The sequence below is a fragment of the Meles meles genome, chromosome 16 (assembly GCF_922984935.1).
Source record: "Meles meles chromosome 16, mMelMel3.1 paternal haplotype, whole genome shotgun sequence".
NCBI classification, from domain to species: Eukaryota; Metazoa; Chordata; class Mammalia; order Carnivora; family Mustelidae; genus Meles; species Meles meles.
Genome location: NC_060081.1, coordinates 59265772 through 59278928, shown reverse-complemented (window position 1 = coordinate 59278928; position 13157 = coordinate 59265772). Strand labels below are relative to the sequence as shown.

Sequence of the window (13157 nt, the reverse complement as noted above, 5' to 3'; positions counted from 1 at the left end):
CACTGTGGTCTCTAGTTCTAAACTGCATGATTACAGCCGCTGCTTCCTTGGAAGGCCCATGGCCTGGCCGCAGGCCCCTGCCCACCCGAGAGCCAGTGTTAGGTTGTCGCGGCCTCATCTGCACAGTTGGCATTTACTGTGTTCCTCCCGTGTGCCCTGCACTGTGTGCACGCACCTCGCCGAGCCCGGTACAGCGAGGGGAAGGGTTTCCCTGGCCAGGCCTCCCAGAAGGCTCCTCCTCAGAGTGCTTATTATTGGGCCATCAGGCCAAGTTCTCTGGCCAGTCTTGGCTAAGTTGAAATCACTAGACTGGAAACCTGCCCCAGATGTTGGGAGTTGCATTTGGTGCTAATGTAAATAATCCGTCCAGTACTACTTGTCTGTCAGGCCCTGAGCTTCCCCCACGTGACCACACTGAATCCTTTCAGCAGCTTCGATATCCCTCATTTTCTGTCAGGGGACTCAGGCTCAAAGAAGAACGTTGCTCAGGGTCACATCTTTGTCAGGTTATGGTCTCCTGAGATAAATGCACACCTGTGGTGGGCCTGAAAGGGTTGAGCTTTAGGATCAGAACCCCTGAGTTAGGGCGACGTTTCCACCACTGCCTTGCCCAGGTTGGTCCTGCTCGACTTCCCTTCCCCTTATAAAATGGGGTTTAGTATGCACTGGTGTTGTGCTCAGGACTTTACATATATATTCTGACCTTGTCCTTACAGTAGCCCTGAGAAGAAGTAATAGCTTAGTTTTCTATTAAAAAAATATTTTTGATTGGTAAATAATTTACATAGTTCTGTATTAAAATGTGTAAATAAGTATCAGTGAAGCCTTTCTCCTCTCTGGTCCTGAACATTCTGGTTCTTCCATGAAGCATCTCAGTTTACCAGTTATTCATGTACCTTTCTAGAGACATTTTATGCTTATAATAAAGCAAATGTATTCCTCTTTTTTTTTTTTAAACACAATCAGTAGTATAGCATGTACGTATTTGCTTTCTTGTTTTGCTGTTGTTTCTTTTTAAATATTTTATTTATTTATTTGACAGCACAAGCAGGGGAAGAGAGGCAGAGGGAGAGGAGAAGCAGACTCCCCATTCAGCAGGGAGCCTGACATAGGGCTCGATCTCAGAACCTTGGGATAGTACCTGAGCCAAAGGCAGACACTTAACCAACTGAGCCACCCAGGCGCCCCCATATTTGCTTTCTTAATATTAAATCTTGGTGAATGTTCACTAAGTGTGAAAAGGCTCAATTCTTTTTTACTGGTACATTATACCCTTCTCAATGGATATACCATAATTTATGCAACTAATCCTCATTGATGGGGAATATAGCTTATATCTGTTCTTTTGGTATTGGAAATAATCCTACCATGAGTGACTTTATACGTATGTCACTTAGTATGTATATGGATCTGAGAATAAATTCCTAAAAGAATCGCTGGACAAAGGGACTATGTGTCTGTAATTTTTAGAGATATGACCAAAATGTCCTCCTTCCGCAGGTGGTACCCCAGTATGCCCTCTCAGCAGCAGTGTGAGAGCATGCCCAAGGCCAAGCTCACCAACACAGTGTTATAAAACTTTCTTCTTTACTAATCTGAAAAAGTCGTTGTGATTGGAATTTTTCTTATTATTATAAGTGAGGCTTATTACTTTCCATACCTTGAAGAATATCTTATATTTTCTGGTGTCTATCCTTTGCCCATTTTTTCTGTATGGTTGGTCTTTTAGTTTAAGATATTTGTAGGATTCCAGGTGCCTGGGTGGCTCCGTTGTCAAGCAGCTGCCTTCAGCTCAGGTCATGATCCTGGAGCCCCAGGATCAAGTCCCACATCGGGCTCCCTGCTTGGCAGGGAGTCTGCTTCTCCCTCTGACTGCTCCCCTCTCATGCTCTCTCACTCTCTCAAATAAATAAAATAAAATAATATTTTTTTTTAAAAGGAGAGATTTGTAGGATTCCTTAAAGAGGAAATTAGCTTTTTGCCTATGACTTGAGAGTCACAGTATGGACTTTGAGTCATGGTATGGACTTTGCTTATTGTGAATTTTGTCATAGAGCATTTTTAAAGGTTTACATGGTTGAATTGGGTGGTTTTCTGTTTTGCCTTCTAGATTTACTTAATAGGCTTAATACTTTAGAAAGTCTTACTCATTGTGTGGTCTTTTTTTTTTTTAATTCTTTGCGTATATTTTTCTAGGATATTTAGCATTTAATTTTTTTTTTAATGTTTATCTTGCCTCCAGTTGAAATTTATCCTACTCCAAAGCATGAGGGCTATTTTTATTTTTTAATGGTATGAGGAGTGAACAAACTAGAAGGACTGAGAGATTTGATTAGGGTTACAACGTTCATATGTGCTGGAGGTGGGAGTCAAACCCAGGGCTCTCTGAATCCAAACTCATGTTCTTAAAAAAGGACCCACCGTATAGTATGTCTCCTAGGATATTGAGGGGAATGTGTGAGTGGAGAGTAAAAGTGTGTCTGTGCATAGTGAGAGTGCAGTGAGGGGTAGGCTAAGCGGGGGATTTTCTTTAAACTTCAGCAGTCCCTACTGTCTCTTTCTTTGTCCTAAAGATTGTTTTGTACATGCCAAGCATGAGGCTTTGATGGATATTTACAGCACGGTTGTTGTAATGCTTTTATCTTCCTACCCCATCCAGGTTCACAGAATGATCGCGGAGTTCAAGCTGATCCCTGGGCTCAATAATTTGTTCGACAAGCTGATTTGGAGGAAGCACTCAGCATCTGCCCTTGTCCTCCATGGTCACAACCAGAACTGCGACTGCAGCCCGGTGAGCAGGGGCGTGGCGACAAATGAGCTTTACTTGAGTTCTTTCAAGAACTCAAGTTCTTTGACCCTTTGAAATCTCGTTTTTTAATTTTTGAGTTTTAAAGATTTTATTTAGAGAGAGAGAGAGCATGAGCAGAGAGGAAGGGCAGAGGGAGAGAGAGAAGCAGACCCTGCTGAGCAGGGAGCTCAGTGTGGGGCTCAATCCCACCCTGGGATCATGACCTGATCTGAAGGTAGACACTTAACCGACTGAGTCACCCAGACCACACACACACACACACACACATACAGAATTTTATATATATATATGTGTGTGTATATATATATATATATATATATTTTTTTTTTTTTTTAATTCATAAAGTCTGTATAATCCCATAATTGGAAACTGCCTTGGAGAAGGGTCTGCTCCTGCCCTTCCATTTGTGCAGAAATCCTTTTGGAGGCCCTGTGGCCAGCTTTCTCTTGCATACCTCCGGAATGGGGCACTCGCTATTCTCCAGGAATGGCTCGCCATACCATGACCTAGTAGCAAGTTTTCCCTTGTTTCGTACTCTTCCCCCATTGTATCTTCCATGCACCGGTAGTATTGCCCCCTGAAACCATGCACCACCAATGGTCTGTAGCCAAAAAGGGCTTTAGGATGCTTTCTTTTTTTAAAGGGGCCAAGGGTTCGCCTCTGCCTAGCCTCTCTTATGGTTTACTGGAGAGAGCATTGAACTGGGTGTCGGAAGGCCCATGTGCCACTCAGCTTGTTAGGAGAGCTTGAGCGAGTCACTGAATCTCTGAGCCTATTTCTTGCAAAAGGAAGGTCCCACTCCCTTGCCTGCTGTCTTCATGGGCCACGTGGAGGCCTGGTCACCACCACGAAGGGGCTGGTATGGTACCCTGGGACTTGAAAGTGCCACACAGCCATCAGTGCCGTAGGTCCTCCCTGGTCCCTGTGCCATGCTCTGGGGACTTTCCTCCATGCCTTATCTTTCAGCTTACTGTTCTTCTCTTCAGCCTTGTCAGATTTTGCTTCTCAGCCCATGCATCTGAGTTTTTAATTTCAAGTGAATATAGTCTGCATTTTGAGACACCTGGCTGTTTGTCAAAAGCTACTTGGTATTTATTCATTACATTTATGTTCTGTACTATTGCATTCCATCTCTTTTATTGCCTGTAACATACTTTTTTTATGGTCTCGGATTGCTCGTGAGGTGCTAATGTTTGTATTTGAGTCTTCAGACTCATCTTGGGGTGGAAAGTTGCCTCGTGCTCTGTAGTATAGCCTGGGCTCTGGAGGTGTTTCTTTAGAGCACTTTGCTTTTGTCTGCCGGATACACTAGGCGTACACGTCCCAGGGCAAATTTTTACGTTGAGCACCTTGGCCCTGGAGGTGTGAGCCCAGAAGCCTTCTCCTGCAGGCTGCCTTCGCCACCAGCACTACCCCCACAGAAAGAGGCAGCCATGCTAGCTCCCTGGGCTGGTAAGTGGGGGTTTTCTAACCCTTCTTTTCACGAAGTGTATATGCTTCCTGGGCTTTATGTGGGCTCAGGTTTCTGTCTAGTCCCTGCAGGGCATTTAAAACCCAGGCCCTGGGTAAGTGTCATTTCCACTTCTCCATCCTCCCCAAGCTGCCTACCATCTGCTCTCGTGCTTCCTACTCTGAGCCCAGTCCTTTCTTCATCTCTGATTCCCATGGATTTTCCTTTGTTAGGAACTTAGCCTCACATTTTAAAGAATTTCAGTTATTTTTTTATCCAAGGTGTTGGTGGGGGTAGGGGTTAGCAGGAGGGGTCCCCACTAGCTTACTCTGCTATTGGCCAGATGTGGAGGTCAGCAAAGGGTTTCTGACTCAAGGGAAGTCCTCATCGTGCATGAGGACAAAGACTCAGAGAATCAGTGACATGCCCAGGCTTTCGGCAGAGTGTTCTGTTTTCTTTGGGAACATCGTGACCATGGTTTGAACATCAAGGGTACACGTGTGTTTTAGGACATCACCTTGAAGATACAGTTCTTGCGGCTTCTCCAGAGTTTCAGCGACCACCACGAGTAAGTACGAGCCGTCCCCGGAAGGAGAGCTGTTGCACCAGCTTGTCTCATCTCCCTGTCCTGTCGATCACAGCCTGGGAGGACCCAGGAGCTGTGCGAGCTGCTGCCACCTCAGCCGGTGTGGGTGGCCGCACTCACACAACGCGCTGCTGGGCGCTGCTGCTGGCGCTGCCTTTCCTTTGTGCGCGGCCCGGTGCTGAGCTTGCCCTGGGCCCTCAGGGCCAGCCTAGGAAGTGAGTACGGATGTTACTGGCCCCTTGTTACCCTTGGAGTTGATACATCTCTCGACTCTGCCGCTCTGAACGAGGAGCGGACAGCGTGGCTCTTCACGGGGACCTCAGGTGGGCAGAGTGGGCTGAGTGTTTATTGGATAGGGGGATAGTCTTCCGCTGCATGAGATGTACCCACTCCCACTTTTTGGAAACACATTCTGCCCTCTCATTTTTTTATTTTCCAACCTTCAATGGAGAATATATAAGAGAATGATTCTCTGCTATAGGAAAAACAGTGCAGGGAGGAGTGAGTAGCAGCTGACCCTTGACCTTGGCACTGGGGACAGTGTAGTGGGACTTTGGTGAGCTGGAACACACAGGCAGTACTGCTCAGCTCTGGCCCACTATGGGTATATAGGAAACTGGGCCCGCTGTCACATAGCTCCTGAGTTTTTCCCCCAAGGGAAGCTCAAAATTAAGATTTCTGTGAAAGGTCCTAATTTTAAACATTGGCTTAAATTCCTCTGAAGCGTTGTATAAGCTACCAGAATGTGCCTGAGGACAGATGTGGTCCAGGGCCTCCACTTTGCTTTTGTCTGGATCGTGTTGACCATCCTCTTTTAGACGTTCTCTGTCTGAGGTTCTCCAGGAAGTGGATGAACCCTCTGAAAAATGGCACCAGTTTGTTCTGATTGTGTACTTTTTTTTTTCTTTTCCCTGAGGAATTGGGTGCCTAACTTTCATCAGACTCTTAAATCTGAGCACTTGTATGCGCTAGGCTCTGGGGAGACAGTGAGGAGTGGAATCAGCCATGACCCCCACTCTCAGGAAGGGCACAGTCCTGAAAGGGAGAAGGACGTGAATCAGAGAATTTTATCATTGAATGTATGGTGACAGATGACGATAGTATTCTGGCGGAAGGAGCATGGTTCTGTGAGAGAACATTTGACAGGGGTTGTGACCTGGCCAGAGGGCTGTCAGGAGCTCTTCTCTGCAGAAGTAACTTGTCAGCTGAGATCCGAAGGGTTGGCAGTAATAAACTGGGTGAAAGGGAAGAGTGAGAGGCTGACTGTTCCAGAAGAATCTACTGCAAGAGGGAATGCCGTGCGTACAGGAAGGCTAGTGTGGTAGGTGATGTGAATGAAGGGGGAGTTGGCTCAGAACAAGGCTGCGAAGGTGGTTGGTGGCTGAGCCACAGGGCCTTGTGGGTTGTGTTGGTGGCTTGGCTTTTATATCGTCAAAAGTGTAAAATTATGGGGGCTTTTTGACAGGGAAGTGACATGATCAGAGTCCCGTTTCCTAAGGCTCTCTCTGGGTACTGTGTGTTGAATCCGTTCCTGGGAGAGACCATTTAGGAAGCTGGCTTGGGTGATGCCAGGCCTAGAGGTGAAGGGCGCAGGATGGAGTGTCATAGCTGACTCAGGCCCCCTGCTGGGAATGCTGGAATAGGGCCAGGTTTGAGAAGCAAAATGGGAGATTTTGATTTGGACATCATTGAATTGGAAGTGCCTTTGAGAGGTCAAATAGGACTGTTCAGGGGCAAACAGAAGGCCTGGAGATGTTGAGGAAAGGGGCCTTGTTAGTGAATGTGGCAAGTGGAGAGGTAGGAGGTGGGGCAGGGAGGCTCCCACGGCCAGGAGCCCCGTTGCTGCCTCAGGGGCAGGTGGTGTCTGGGAAGGGCACTTAGGGGATTCTCTGATTCTCACCATGGGACGTGGGAAGGTGACTAGCCCAGTGCCTGTCCTTGTGTTTCAGGAACAAGTACCTACTGCTCAATAACCAGGAGCTGAACGAACTCAGCGCCATCTCTCTCAAGGCCAACATCCCTGAGGTGGAAGCTGTCCTCAACACGGACAGGTGGGTGGCGGCAGCTGTGGCTGCACACGTGCCCTGGGGTGGCGCACGCCCACAGACGCCTGCCCGCAGGTGTGGTACCGGTGGTTTCTCACTGATGGGCGGCTGCAGTGTCCCAGGGGCATCACCCGCCTTACCTCCCTGGGGGCCCCAGCAACCCTAGGGGGGGAGTGCCGGCATCCCTTCCACTTCATGGAGCGGGGAGCAGGGACTCGGAGAGGTCAGGTGCCAAAGTCACATGTGCTCTGCCCGCTCCTTTGTCACTCACCTCTGCAGACATGCTTCTTTCTCGCCCTTTGTCAAGTCCCATTAACTGGGTTATGCTTGTGTCACCTTCTGAGCAGTAGGGAGGTCACAGGCTCATGGGGGTCTGGGCAGGGAGGACTGTAACCAGCAACAGGAGGCCTAATTCTCAGCCTCCTTTTTTCTAAAGCAGGAGAAATCTGTTCAAATGAAACCATGCACACTCCGTAATGTCTGTAGGGGATAAAAGTAGAGCTGTTCTATTTGAAGAGGGAACTTAAGGGCCCCAACCCCCTGCCTGCTTGACCCTCTCTCCCCCATGATGCAGTCTGAGTCATTTCCTCATCTAATGTCTTTGCTTCCTAGACTGGGAAACTGAGGCCCAGAGGCACGGGGGCTTGTCCAAAGCCAGCTGGTGCGGAACGTGGGGCCTAGTGTACTCCCTTTCTCACCCTACTGGCACAGACTTTGCCCCATCTGGGAGACTGTCACAGCATTTCAGACTCACTTTGGTGGAAACAGCCCTCCCTCCAGCAGTTCTGAGCATGGACTCTGGGTTTTTCTGGCCTCTGATCACCTGCTAGTGGGTTTGAGAAGGGAAAGCTGGCCTGGGACGTGGTATGAATTCACTTGGCTGTTCATTTCTAAGACTGCAGGAGTCCTTGGGGTGCTCTGGGTCCAGGCAGAGCAGGGGAGCCTCCTGTCGCCTTGGAAATGTCCCCAAGTGTTTTCACCCACCAAAAGCAGCAGAGAGACCCAGCCCCAGGGCCCCAGGACAACAGTAGTCTTTCGGCCAAGTGGGACTGGGCCCTGTCAGCCTCAGGTCTGTCACCAGTGTCCCTGTTTTATTCCAGGAGTTTGGTGTGTGATGGGAAGAGGGGCTTACTAACTCGTCTGCTGCAGGTCATGAAGAAGGAGCCAGCCGAGTCCTCTTTCAGGTAGGTTTGGGGACAGGCACCTGCCACTCCTGAAGGGCCCAGAAACCTAGTGTTTCCCAGGTGGTTAGAACTACCTCATTTAGTTACCAGCTTCCACCCTGGACATCTGACTGCTGTGGGGCAGACGGGGTCCAACTCAGCGGGTGTGTGTGATCTTGTGCATACCAGCAGCGTATTTCAGGAACTGACCAGGCATTCACCAAGCGCCTACTCTGTGCTGGCGTTGGACAGACAGGTGGTAGGGAAATAGGAGCTATAGCCCCTGCCCACAGGAGTTCCCTGGGTTGCAGGAAACAAGCATGAAAAGAAATCGGTTTGAATGTAGAATGAAAAGGAGCGGAGCCAGGACCTGCCCCGGGAACTGAGGGATCAAAGGAAAGCCCCTTCGCTATCTGGGGGCTGGTAGGGTGGGCGGGGAGGGGGAGGGCTTCTCAGAGCTCCTCCTGCTCGCCTGGGATGAGTCGTGAAGGCTGTGGGCAGAAGCCGGCTAAGGGAGGCATTCTGTCAGGGCTGGGCTGTGAAGCGTCAGTACGCTTCGTGCCCTCATATGCACCGCAGGTCAGCTCAGCCTGACTTGTCCAGACTTCCCCTCCTTGATCCCAGCTCTGCCCTCCGAGCCACATCTTCTCTGGGACAGCCCGTCAGAAGTGAGCTTGGTGGCTCATCTGCACATGTCCGTCCAGTTCCTCATGCATTCCCAGCCCCACTTTCCGTTCTCCCCCTGTTCTTCTGAAGGGTCAAAACCTAGAGTGCGTTTTCCTATGTGTCCTACTGTAGCCAGCCCTTTGATCCTAGATCCCCCTGCTCTGAGACACAGACCGAACCAAACAGAGGACGATTCCCCGCTGAACTGTCTGTTCCATGAGGACTTATCCTTCCCATGTCCCCAGTGCCTAGCATGAGGTCTGATGCCTAGCAGATGTGCAGTAAATGTTGAATAAATCAAGAGGCAGCAAACATCTCCCAGCTCCTTGGTGAATGGAATATGGGACAGAAGAGGGCAGCCTTAGCCACCTGGGCCAGGGGTCAACATTTGGGTCGCAGGTTTTGGCAAGCCCGGGCTGTGGAGAGTTTCCTCCGAGGGACCACCTCCTATGCAGACCAGATGTTCCTGCTGAAGCGAGGCCTTCTGGAGGTAATGGCCTGGAGGAGCCAGGGTGTTGGGTGTCCTGTTCTCCCCGCAGCCCCATGCGTTGCTCTCCTTACTGAGCCCTAGATAGCTGGTCAGGAGCAGACCACTTCTCTTTATTTTAAAACGCTAATGCAGATTGCCCTAGGACTTCTCCCGAGCTTCCAGCTGGGGGTTCCCGTAGGTGCTTAATGGATGCTGGAGGGAGCTGGGGGTGCCAATGAAGAGTGGGAGTCAGAAGTTACCCAGTAAGGCCTTTTGACCCTGAGGATATTTTGCTGTTGTCGAAAAGTTAATTTCCTTTTATTACAAAATGGCCTTCAGAAAAAGAAACATTTATAAAAGGCAGGGAGCAAAATGGCCAAAGATATAATTGGTTTTAAAAAAATCAAAAAGGGATACAAACAAGAAACTGACCCATGAACTGTAAATGCATAAGAAATTTATCCAAATTAGCATACCTTCAGGAAAATGAAAAATGGAAGCAGTTGAACTATCATAGAAAACTTTAAAAAGTTAAATTGGCTTTATGTTCCTGATAAAAATTCATTGATTTTAGTATAAACTTTCTTTTTCATAAATATGAAGACAAACCGTGGGGTCAAAATGTGTCCCGTGCCCTTAAACCCTATGCTGCTTTTGTGGCCTCAGTGCTCAGGCAGTGGCTAATGTTCCTTCTGGAAACAGCTCCCCTCGCCTGCAAGCTGGGGAGCCCTGGGCAAGCAGGAGAGCTCATGGCTGCCTACCCCAACCCGCCCCCAACCTGCTGGTGAGGTGCATCAGGCCCGGCCCCACCCTTGGAGCTCCCAGCATCCCCAGATGAGAATCTAGACAGGGGAACAGGTTCCATCAACTGACGTGGTGCTTACTCGAAGCAGGCATCACGTGGTCGGGGCTCTGTGCCTGGCCCGGGCAGGGGTTGGCGGTGGGGGCGGGGGTGGCAGGCAGCTTGGATGAGCACAGCCTGGGGGCGGCAGCCACGTCTGCCTGTTGGCCCCAGGACTCAGCCTTCTTCCTGCCTTCATCCTGTCCTCTCCTTCCCCCAGCACATCCTGTACTGCATTGTGGACAGTGAGTGCAAGTCGAGGGATGTACTCCAGAGTTACTTCGACCTTCTGGGGGAGTTAATGAAGTTCAACGTTGACGCATTCAAGAGATTCAACAAATACATCAACACTGATGCAAAGGTAAGACTAACCCGGGCTCTGTGGGGTTTGCCACAGTGTTCAGAAGTTGTCGTGGAGGGGCGCCTGGGTGGTGCATCTGCCTTTGGCTCAGGTCATGACCTCAGGGTCCTGGAATTGGTCACTGCATAGGCTTCCCTGTTCAGTGGGGTGTCTGCTTCTCCTTCTCCCTCTGCCCCCTACCCTGCTCATGTTCGCTTGTGCTCTCAAGTGAATAAAGTCTTTAAAAAGAAGAAAATGAAGTTACCTTGGAGCCCTGGTCCTTGCTAGTCTTTGGGTGCTGCCTTTTAATTGGAGAGCACTGGGGAGTCAGTGGGCAGTCTTCAGTGAACAGTCATTCACCCCTGCTCTGTGCCGGGACTGCGCTAGACCCTGGGTGTACAGGGGTGGTCGGTGCAGCTGCTGGGGGTCAGTGAGACGTTGGGGGCCCAGGGCTTTGACCTGGCCCTGATGTGGTGCGGCGGGTGCCGGGCTGAGCCCCAGAAGGGCACGACTGGGCCTGGTTGTACACCTCCTGGGCTCTCTGACAGAAACACAGCTCAGGCCAATAGAGGTAGAAATGAGAGTAGCCCAGCACCTATCAGTGTGGAAGACACTGGGCTTAGTGTCCGATGTGGTGTGAGCTCCTGCTGAGGGTCCGCTTCCCCAGTGTGTCACGGCCTTGGTCTGACCAGAAACCACTGGGCTTGGGTAAAGGGGTGCCCCTTGCAGTGAGCACCACCCGCCCCCCAGCCCCGGGGCCTCAGCCTCCCGGCACCCGTCTGAGCTTGGGCTCCACTCCAGTTCCAGGTGTTCCTGAAGCAGATCAACAGCTCTCTGGTAGACTCCAACATGCTGGTGCGCTGCGTCACTCTGTCGCTGGACCGCTTCGAGAACCAAGTGGACATGAAAGGTAAGAAAAACCCGTCCTGCCTGGGCGGATCGGTCCCGTGTGGCAGCGCCAGTGTCAAACACCCAGCATCTCCCAAGGACACACCACTGTGGCTAGAGGCACCTGCCCCAAATGCACACATGGCTGGGGTCAAGGTCGTGGCTCTCCAGGAGATTTTCCTGGCTGCTTTGACTTTTCTGTCATCTGTGCTTCCTTTCATAAGATACACATTTTAATAAAAGTGAAGAAACTATTGTTGCAATCAAAATGCAGAAACCAGACACGCCCCGCTCCCCCAGCTGGAATTGCCTGGGATGAGAGGGGCCAGGTGGTGAGCCGAAGGGAGGGAGGGCCTCAGAGGGAGGTGGCCCCTGCGCCCACTGAGGGACTAGGGGCTGGTGAACTCCTGCTGGGGCATCCTGAGAACGTGGGCTCTTCCTGAGAGGCAGCACATGCCTGTGTTCCTGCTGCAGCCTCCACTCCTGTGGCCTGGGCTCCCAGCTCCGGGGTGGGGACCCCAGGGAGGGCATGGCTAGAAGCCCGAGTGGCGCGTCCCTGGTCCTGAGCCACAGACCAGCTTCCAAGACTCTACTCTTCTGTCCCCAGTTGCTGAGGTCCTGTCCGAGTGCCGCCTGCTTGCTTACATATCCCAGGTCCCCACGCAGATGTCTTTCCTCTTCCGCCTCATCAACATCATCCACGTGCAGACACTGACCCAGGTGAGATGCCGTGCGGCCCCTGTGGTAGGGCCCGGCGGCAGGGCCCCGCGGCAGGGCCCCGCGGCAGGGCAGGGATGTAGGAGTTGGCTCCCTCGTCCTGGAGCCCGATGGTTGATCTGTCCCACCTTCCCTAGGAGTGTATCTTGATCCATCTGTTAGTTCCTAGGAAACCTTGCCAGCTATTCTGAGGACTTTTTCCAGTAAGGGTGCAGTGCCCCATTTTATGGACAGGGCCTGAGGGGGTAGCAAGTCTCCAAAGTCATGGGTGGTCAGCATTGGCATTGAGTTCTTGACTCCCGGTCCAGTGCTCTCAGCGCCCCTCTTCTGCACAGGCTTTGGGGTTGGACTTGATATTGCCTCCCACCCCTTCCCTGACTAACCACAGCTGTCCCTTCCTCAAGCTTCACACTCCTTTTCTAGAATGGGGGTGATGCTGTACCCCTCAGAGGTTGTCCTCTGTTCCTTCAGCCAACACACACTTGCTGAGGCAGGGAGCTGGGCCCGGCTGCACAGTGAGCCCAACGGGCCGAGACTCTTCCCTTGTGCAGCCCCAGCCTAGAGCTGAGTGGGAGTCAGTCAGTGAGGCAGCTGCCCCTAAGGCAGGCCCCCTGCCCTGTGCGGGGATCCAGAGCTTCCAGGAAGAAGCAATGCCTGAGCTGACTCTGGAGGAGGAGTGGACTCCAGCTGGACCAATGACCAGGGTCGCACCAGGTTGGGTATGGGTGGTGGGTGGAGGAGGGACAGGCAGGTACTCCGGTACTCAGGGCAGGTCTGCTCTCAGGCCTGGGCAGGGAGCAGCTCGGTGCGTGGCCTGCAGACTCCGCCAGGGGCCCTGCAGGGTCTGGGTGCAGGGCGCCCTCGCTGCCCCTCGGCAGCCTAGGTCCGCCAGGGGTCCCCGGGCTCCCCACCCGCCCCTGACTGGGATGGCCCGGTGCCCGGCAGGAGAACGTCAGCTGCCTCAACACCAGCCTGGTGATCCTGATGCTGGCGCGCCGGAAAGAGCGGCTGCCGCTGTACCTGCGGCTGCTGCAGCGGATGGAGCACAGCAAGAAGTACCCGGGCTTCCTGCTCAACAACTTCCACAACCTGCTGCGCTTTTGGCAGCAGCATTACCTGCACAAAGACAAGGACAGCACCTGCCTGGAGAACGTGAGTGCCCCCCACCAGCCCCAGCGGGTGG

General features: G+C 51.6%; 1 protein-coding gene across 1 annotated transcript in view; it reads left to right on the top strand.

Moving 5' to 3' along the window:
* Window positions 1–13157, top strand: part of LOC123926486 (transient receptor potential cation channel subfamily C member 4 associated protein) — a 68564-nt gene that overhangs the window by 54368 nt on the left and 1039 nt on the right. The window contains exons 10-18 of the mRNA XM_045980373.1: window positions 2660–2791; window positions 4769–4827; window positions 6795–6896; window positions 7991–8074; window positions 9119–9209; window positions 10250–10390; window positions 11171–11279; window positions 11865–11977; window positions 12920–13126. Of these exons, the coding sequence (XP_045836329.1) occupies window positions 2660–2791; window positions 4769–4827; window positions 6795–6896; window positions 7991–8074; window positions 9119–9209; window positions 10250–10390; window positions 11171–11279; window positions 11865–11977; window positions 12920–13126 (1038 nt within the window). The remainder of the gene's footprint in view (window positions 1–2659; window positions 2792–4768; window positions 4828–6794; window positions 6897–7990; window positions 8075–9118; window positions 9210–10249; window positions 10391–11170; window positions 11280–11864; window positions 11978–12919; window positions 13127–13157) is intronic.